Source organism: Myxine glutinosa, chromosome 1 (genome assembly GCF_964187855.1).
Source record: "Myxine glutinosa chromosome 1, kmMyxGlut1.1, whole genome shotgun sequence".
Taxonomy (NCBI): domain Eukaryota; kingdom Metazoa; phylum Chordata; class Myxini; order Myxiniformes; family Myxinidae; genus Myxine; species Myxine glutinosa.
The window spans coordinates 348161853-348170980 of record NC_136261.1 but is presented as its reverse complement, the minus strand read 5'-3'; the positions used below and the strand labels follow the sequence as shown (position 1 = coordinate 348170980).

The window sequence follows — 9128 nt, the reverse complement described above, 5'->3', positions numbered from 1 at the left end:
CCTGTTGATTTCCTCCATTGTTCTACCTGTCCGCCAACCTATATCAAGACAAATTCTTCGTTCTAATTCCCTTAATGTTAAAAAATTCCACATTCTTTTCTTACCAAAAACCCGATTGCGTTGCTTTGCCCACCAACAAATACGAGCCGAGAAATGTCAAAAGAGTCACAAAGAAGAATGACATGATTAGGGATTGGAAATTCAAGATGGAAAACAAAATCGCCAAGGATGTAAAACCATCATGTGGCGTGTTGAGGTTTTTGGATTACCGAGTTAAATAACCACCTTTAGAGGCCATTTTTCCCCGCAAGCGGGGGTTGGCCTTTTTTCGGGAACCGTGGTTGTTGTTGTTTTTTGGTCCCCTTTTTGAAGCAATGTTTTACGGCCGGATGCCCTTCCTGACGCCAACCCTTTTTGCCACCTTTAGCGACAAACAGGGAATTACCAGTGAACTGGTACTCAAATTAGCCGACCTCGGAAGGATGACAGGTGGAATAGTATATTAATTACCGAGTTATATTAAACTAGTATATAACTAGTATAAATAGTATATTAAACTCGGATTACCGAGTTGTAGGACCAAAATAATTCCTGAAGATGCGTGGGCAGATGGATCCCTTCAAAGGATGACACCTGGCTGCCTTTGGAGAAACAGGATAGCAGACTCAGTGGAGGTACTCAGTCAAACCCCGGACGAGTCATACCAAAGACTTTAAAAAAAATTGTGTGTGCTGCTTCCTTGTTTGACGTTCAGCATATAAAAGGTTAAGAGGATGGACAATTCCCATAGGTTGGCATCCATTGGGAGGAGGAAATTCCTCCTTAGGAAATGGCCCGCTGAGTGCAGTGAGAAGGGCGGCGCCATTTTTGTGACGTCACTGGAACCCAGGAAGTGACGGCTCTTTCCCCACAAGCTCAGTGGTGTTTTTCTCGTCTACCAGTCCCATGTTGTGTCGTGTATTCGTCTTTATGTCCATGTGCGGGAGTTGTGTGTGTGTGGCAGATCCACTATGAGCCTTTTGATCTTGTAAAAACAAACAAAAAAAAACAGTTTGGATCATGTACTGAACTGCCAGCCGGGTACCTCCGCCACTGGAGGTGGCCGGAGGTTATGTTTTCGACCCTGTCTGTTTGTCTGCGGATAGGATTTCTCAAAAATTTGTGGACGGATTCCGACGAAATTCGGTGAAGTTGGGTGTGTGGCAAGGGCGAAATGGGTAGATTTTGGTGAATATCAGGATCTGCATCTGGATACTACAATTTTAAGTGATTCTTCAACATTAAGAGTTACGGCCAAAAACAATATGTAGCACGATATTATCAAAAAGTTATGGACGGATTAGGACGAAACTTAGTGGACAGGTTGGGAGTGTGACGAGGACGAATTGATTCGATTTTGGTGAAGATCCGAATCCGATGAAAAAAAATTTTTGTCATCACTCTTTGTCATTGTCATTTTTTGTCATTTTTTTGTCATCAAAAAGATAGACATGACCAAAATTATATATAACATGATATTTCAAAGAGTTGTGGACGAGTTCTGACCAAACTAGGTGGACGGGTTGGCTAGGCGACAAGAACAAGACGATTAGATTTTGATTCAGGCCCGGATCCAGATCCGGCCCATCAGTGGGATACAAATATAAACTGTTCAGCCTGTCGGAGGTTTGCGCTCTACCAAGATGAAATTGTAACTCTCAAACGAATACATTGCCTAAATGGCCGTCAACTCGTGGTGAGATAAACGGGAACTGTATATGCACGTGTTGACCACTTAGTCGGTCTCCAGATGTCTTGGTGGCCTCGGTATTTACATCCTCGTTGCGTTTTTGCTTTCTCATTTTTGGCATGCTGTCTACATCGTTTCCTGTAGTAGGTGCCACCTTGCTTAATGAATTGCCTTGCTTTACCGATTACCCTCTCTCCACTTCCGCAGAACTCGTTCTCATTTGAGGCAGGGCGCCGTTGCTCATCCGGCCCAGGAACCTTCATACTTCTCACAAACCAGGGCCCTGATATTTTCCACACTGTTTCTACAACTCTTTCAAGATACAAGACCACACATGAAAAGGACAGCAGTCCTTCATCTCCTTTGGACCACCCCATTGCTTTGGGCTCCAGTCTGTTATCAAAACGTCACAACCTACAAGATAGGGTCGCATCAGGACCTGAAGCTCTCCACACTGCGAACACCTTCAGCACTTCCAGGGGACCGTCGGACATATACTCAGAACCTGCGGACGCAGTGATGACAAGTGGAGATTTTGAAAGGGATGGAGATCAGAGAGACATACACGACTCGTATGGTCATCTAGTTAATAGTTTAATGGAGTCTGAGAAAGATGCCGAGATGAAAATGGACAAAGGGATTGTGACGAGTTGGCTGCATGCACCGTTGTCCTCATCACAGATCGTTCCGGCGAGGTTCCCGAGAAATCTGCCCAGAATTCCCACAAGAGAGCACGTCAGAACTGAGCCAGAAGGAGTCAAACAGATAACTGATCAACATTTTGGCCACAAGGACAACATACTGTCCAGTGCATCATCAAGGCCTAAAATCAGTCGTCAAAGTTCATCGCCTTCTGACCAAAACGTTCATCATCATCAAAGTTCGTCCGGTGAATACGCTGTCATTAACAAGAAAAAGAACATGGAGCATGGGACTTCTATCAGCAGGGTGTAAGAAAAAGAACACGCAAACTCAGTCAGCACGTACACATGTTACCGAGCCGGGGCAAACTAGAGGATGCAGCGAGAATGACGAGGAACAAAAGATGATTGAAAATGGAGACTGACTCATTCAATGATGCTGCAAAGGAAAAACAGTAACTGCCATCATACAGTACTTTTGATTATTTTTATTATTTTTTTTCCTAAACTTGTGCTTCTTCTCGACCTTCTTCGAATCCTATTTCATTTGGAATCCGTGCTGCTTTTGCTCAAATTTGATGGAGATAGCACAGATTGGCTGACCCTTCCAGGAAACACAGACTGAAATTCTCGTTTGGCCCGAGATGCAACTTCCAGGGGGAAATGAAATAACGTAAATAATTAATTAAATAACAACAAATAACAAATAAAAATAAATAATTAAATAACAACCTCTCCATGGCATGGTGGTGGGAACACAGAGGTTGACCGATGTTTTCTTTTCAACTGCAATCTTATTTTTGCATCCTCCTGTACAAAAGGTGTTCTCACGAGCACTGGATAATGTCGTGTGTTGATTTTTGGGAAAAGCTTACAGATTTTATTTGTAAATGCGGATTTATCACTTCTTCACAAGTATATGGTTTTGATGTGTCTAAGTCTGGTTTGGTCTATCTAGTATCATCCAGGTCCTAATTAGCATATGTTCCCATTTTATTTCCTGTTTCTACGTCCCCCCCCCTTCACCTCCCTTATTTCTCGTTACATCCATATAATATTTTTGGAGTTTGGTTGTTGTCTGTTGTCGATTCTAAACCACCAGATACCCCTCGCCGCCTTCCCCTCGCATTCTCCCTTTCTTCCTTACATTATATTGAGAAAGAAAATGAAGGATATGGTGAGGGGGAGAGAGAGAGAGCATGACAATGAATGGCCATGTGACTATATCATACGATTCTGAAATTGTGCCCACCATAATAAATAAATGCATTTTAAAAAGGCAAAAATTAAATAACAAGACAAAAGATGCTCCGTCGACTGAGATCCGGGTCGGGAAATTGACAGATTTTGTCAGTCCCAGTGAGTCGCAGAAGTCCTTTGCTGAAGAGCCAACAGCCTCGAAAAAAAAAAAATAAATAAATAAATAAATAAAGATGACAAAAAGTACCCACTTAGAAAGACAAGGACACATTGACTGAATGGAGAGGTAGACAGGAAATAATTTACAAAATAAAATAAAAACACAAAGGTGTTAAAGTGATGAGGACATTAATATAGAGCGAATCTTTTGTTAGCCTTGGAGTCTTAAGATGGTGCTCATTTTGAGTGGTGGCATTGTTGTGGTGACAAGTAGCGGAGTGGCATATGGTGCAATTCCCTAACCACCACCCAATGAGCTGCTGTTGGTGGAAGGGTCAGGGCCAGAGGCATTGTGGGTTGGCGGCGGAGCTGGAATGGCGAAGTAGCTGTCCGTGTTGAGAGTGACACAGCGATTGTACTGTGGGAATGAGGGATTGAGAAGGTTAGAATGCGTGCCAACATGAGAACAAGGACAGGGTGACAGACATTTTCCATCTGTTCTACAGATATATCACACAGGTCTGTGGACACCAGACATCAACACAAGCTTAACAACCGGTTATGGATCAGAAAGTTGTCTCTGTTGGAGACCATTGCTGTACCAAGGCAGAAAAGAAGTGCATGAGCACATTGCAGGCCTCTCTTGGTAATCTAGCTAGAGTATATCTATATATATATATATATATATATATATATATATATATATATATATATATATATACACACACACCTCTTCCCAGGTCCTCACCTTGAAGTGCAGAGGACTTGGGCAGGAGTCGTAACTGTAGAGCTGGTACAGCACCAGGAACAGGATGCAAGTTAGAAAGACCATGCTCATCATCAACATGGCACTCACCTGTGCATTAAAGGAAGAAAGAGAAACGTCGTGTATATTGTACAATTTGTTTATCATGATCTTCTTCGTTCGTATGCAACACAAGGCTGTGGGGTAGCATTATTGCTGGGAGCGCGGCTGTGCCGCTGATGCAGTACCCCCTGTAGGTCAGGAATTAGTAATTTGTTCACGGTGCCGCCGATAGCTCACCTACTCTTCGCGAAGGACTCCATGGGATTTTTAATGTCCGCCAATGAATGCTCACAGGCGGGACTGTATTATTATGATGTTCAACAGCGTTGATTGTGTTTACTTTTTGTTTAATGAGTTCAAATCTCAATGAAAAAGATGAGAAACAAAGACCCTGTAATGGCTAGTGTTTGCTATGTTTAGTGTCTCGCCTTGTGGTCTCGTCATCCTGGGTTTTTTTGTTTTATTCTTCCTTCTTTCCTTTATCATTCCCAGCCAAACACATTTATTCTTTCACGGGGGCAAAATATATGAAAGACAATAATGTTATGATACATCAAATATTAAGCAGAAGAAAATATACAGTCACGTGAAAAAGTAAGTACACCCCATGCAAAGTTTTGACTTTTTCAACATATTTCAACATACAGCTATTTGATCTTCATTTCAACAATATTGATAGATAAAGGTGATATAATATAACAAATATCATGAAACATTTACATTTTGTAGTCCATTGTATAATTTAAATAAACATAAATGCAAATTTCGCATGTGGAAAAAGTAAGTACTCCCCTACATTTATCACTACTTCAAATACCTAAAATTTGAATCAGGTGCACCAGCTCAGGTGCAAATGATTAGAACATCGTTAGAGAGGATCTTGGAGGAACCTGTCTTATTTAAACCTCAGACATTTAGTTTGGTTTGCTCTTTGTAGTCAAATGCTGTCTTTGGTTTTCGCCAAACATGTCTTCTGGTACTGTGGCCAAATAGCTCTACCTTTGACTCATCTGTCCAGAGCACATTGTTCCAGAATTCTGGAATTCCAGAATTCCAGAAGTGCTGGTCTTTGCCTCGGTGTTCATTGGCAAACTTTAGTCTTGCCCTGATGTTCTTTCTGGACAGCAAAGGTTTCCTCCTGGCACACCTCCCATGTAGATCAAAGTTGTGCAGCCTCTTTCTAATGGTAGACACGTGCACTTTGACATCAACAGTGGCAAGAGCTACCTGTAGGTCCCGTGATAACATTCTGGGGTTCTTGGAGACTTCTTTCAGCATCTTGCGGTCTGCTCTCGGGCTGAACTTGTTGGGGCGGCCTGGCCTGAACAAGTTGGCAGTTGTTTGGAATCTTCTCCACTTGTTGATGATCTTCCGGACAGTCGAATGATTGATTTCAAATTGTTTGGAGATCTTTTTAAATCCCTTCCCAGACTCGTAGGCATCTTTCTGAAGACCTCTTTCTGAAGGCCTCAGAGAGCTCTTTTGACCTAGGCATGGTGACGCCGCACACTTCAACAACAAAGAGCAAACCAAACGAAATGTCTGAGGTTTAAATAAGACAAATGTTCTAAACAAAACCTCTCTAACAATGTTCTAGTCATTTGCACCAGAGCTGGTGCACCTGATTCTAATTTTAGGTATTTGAAGTAGTGATAAATGTAGGGGTGTACTTACTTTTTCATGCGACTGTATATATACAGACTTGGCATTTAATATGGAATATTTTTTTTGTGGGGGTGAACTTACTTTTCAAGATGTCTTATTACCAAAAGTTAATTGGAATTATGTTGAAATTATTCTAGATTTTGTTAATGTGACCTTTAAAAGAAACAAAAACCGCAATTGACATTTAGAAACAAATAAATTGATCCTTGAAAGTGATGTAAACTGATATCGAACTCAATTCATGGACAGTACTGTGTTAAACTTCTGTACGTTTTCCAGAAGTATCTCTTTATTTTGCACATTAGCCAACTTTTTTTTTAACAAAAACAATAGTTAAATTACGACTGGGATTACGGACAGTAAAATTACAGTTCAGTACTTCGTGTAACCCCCACGAGCATTCAGGAGAGCACGTACACGTTGAGGCATGCTGTTCACGAGGTTTGCCAAGGTTTGGACAGGAATCGCTTGCCAGGCAGTGACAATAGCCTGCTGCAATTCATGCACAGAGGTCGGCTGCTGGTCCAAGTGGTCGATTTGACGCATTAATTCTGCCCAGAAGTTCTCTATCGGATTCATATCCGGGGACATGGCAGGCCACTCCATATGCTCTACACCACGGTCAGCAAGAAAGTGTTGGATCATGCGAGCATGATAAGGTCGTGCATTGTCATCTTGGAAGACAAAGTTTCCTCGAAAGGCTGCACGAGCAAATGGAAGCAATGTTTCTTCCAGAATGGCCCTGTATTTGAACTGGTTCAGGTTTCCATTCAGAACAACCAGGTCAGTTTTGCCCCCTGCATGAAAAGCAGCTCAAACGGTCACCCCACCAACTCCAGCTTGGACTCTTGGCACTATACAATCTTTGATGTAGGCTTCATGCACTTGTCTGCGCACTCGGACACGGCCATCTTGACGATAGACCAGAAATCTAGACTCGTCACTGAAGATCACGTGATTCCAGTGTCCTGGCTGCCATTGACGGTGCTCTCTGGCCCACTGCAATCGGCGCTGGCGGTGTTGTCTGGTCAGGCGTGGCTTTCTCAGGGGACGCCTGGCACGATAGCCTGCTTGAACCAGTCGTTGATTGACTAGTCTTCTGGATACAGGCACATTTGTCAGTTGCTGCCACTCAGCCCTAAGCCGATTAGCTGACTTGGTACGGCCATTGCGGACTAACCGGTGCAGCTGGCGATCATCCCTCCTTGTGGTTCTGCGGGGACGTCCTGGCCTCAGTATTGGAGTAGGGACACCCCTCTGAGCATTTCATTTCAGGATCTTTGACACCTGACCTTGAGTGATGCCATACTGCCGAGCAATAGCACGCTGTTTCATGCCGTAATTTCGTAAAGCCACCACTCCATGACAAACAGCATTGTCGAGTTGACGGACCATCTCCAGAGGAAGCGGCAATAACTTTTGGAGACGTGCAGCAGTTGTTTTCCACTAGTACAGAACGCAACAACCCTTGTATACCCGACTGTGAAGCCAATCATCAAATGCACCTGTCCGTACATTTTGCCACGCCACCTGTGATTTAATCCTGTTGTTGACTTCTTGCTGCGACAGACAATCAGTGACATGGTTCTTTTAACAAATAAATCACCAAAGTGTAAAAGAAACTCACCAGATTGATATACTGAGTTAAGAAAGTAAACCCAAGTCAAGAAAAAATATATATTCCATATTAAATGCCAAGTCTGTATATATATATATGCACGGGTATATATATTGTTGCGGATCCCGGCTTCGTCGTTGTACTAAGGGGGGTTTATGCCCTGCTCCCCCTCAAACTCCGGGTGCACTGAGGCCGCCGTCCACGACTAAGTTCGTGGTTGACGGATTGCTAAGCAATTCCGATCACCAATTTCCCAGTCACGCGTCGAAGAGTTTACTGGTCAATATTCCCAAATACCTTCAAGACACGTGACCGGAGAAAACCGGGATCGAACCCTCGCTTTCACACTCCTTATTCAATTGCGTGCCGAGCGGATTTGCACAGTGTGGAAAGCGGCATTACCTCACGAGATTTATGGACCTGAATCTAGCCAAATTCGGTCTCGGATGATGCTTGGCCAATGGAGAAAGGACGTACCGAACAGGTTGGAAAGTAACCAAATGTACAGCCTTTTATTTAGAAGGCACAGAGAATACACAAAAGATACAGCTTATCAACTCTTACCTAATAATAAACCCCACTGGCACCTTCACACTCTGCCACACTCACTCAGGGAATAAAACACACTGGTTATTGGCGTACCGATGTACGTGCTGTAATTGCCTCGCTGGTGACCACGTGGTCTGGTGTGCGTGGCTCGCAGTTCAATACCCGATCCGGACGTGCAGCCTGGATGAGGTAAGGTCCGAAGGACGAACCACCGCCTCGAAGTTGGCACGGACGAACTTCAGCACAGGTAGATGAACTTCAGTGCAGGTAAATTAACTTCAGCGCAGGTTGGACAAGCTTGCAGGTCAGCCGGATGGCGCAAGAGATCGGCGCAGAAGCGATGGGTGTCGACCAAGAACACAAAGGCCAAACACGTGTCGTGGGAGATACGAAAAAGCAAGCGAGGTCTCATCGTGGGCGTGGCGAAAAAGGCAAGAGCTCAGGTGTGTTCTCGATGAAGTCCCAAAAAGCAAGAGATTCATAATGCGCTGGACAGGGGTTTTATCAGACTCGCCCACGCCTTTAAAATGTTCCACAGCCTCCTATTGGCTGAGGTTGGTCATGTGCCGGGGACGTGTTCCCGCCTCCTCATTGGTCACGTGGGCTTAGCTTTTGGCCACGCCTTCCTGCTCATTCATAATGGCTTCTCCCAGCCACACGAAGGCTTGACATCCTGCTTAACTTCAACACCTATTGGTCTTCATTACTACACAATGGGAAAGGGCTAATCTTTTCATTCAATAAGACATAACTAACTAC

General features: G+C 43.7%; 1 protein-coding gene across 1 annotated transcript in view; it reads right to left on the bottom strand.

The window, feature by feature from the left end:
• Nucleotides 1-2307: 2307 nt before the first annotated feature.
• Nucleotides 2308-9128, bottom strand: part of LOC137413161 (neuronal vesicle trafficking-associated protein 2-like) — a 114420-nt gene continuing 107599 nt past the window's right edge. Inside the window, exons 5-7 of the mRNA XM_068098557.2 lie at nucleotides 4478-4585; nucleotides 4033-4147; nucleotides 2308-2437 (exon numbers count right to left, since the gene is read on the bottom strand). Coding sequence (XP_067954658.2) covers nucleotides 2316-2437; nucleotides 4033-4147; nucleotides 4478-4585 — 345 coding nt within the window. The 3' untranslated portion in view covers nucleotides 2308-2315. The remainder of the gene's footprint in view (nucleotides 2438-4032; nucleotides 4148-4477; nucleotides 4586-9128) is intronic.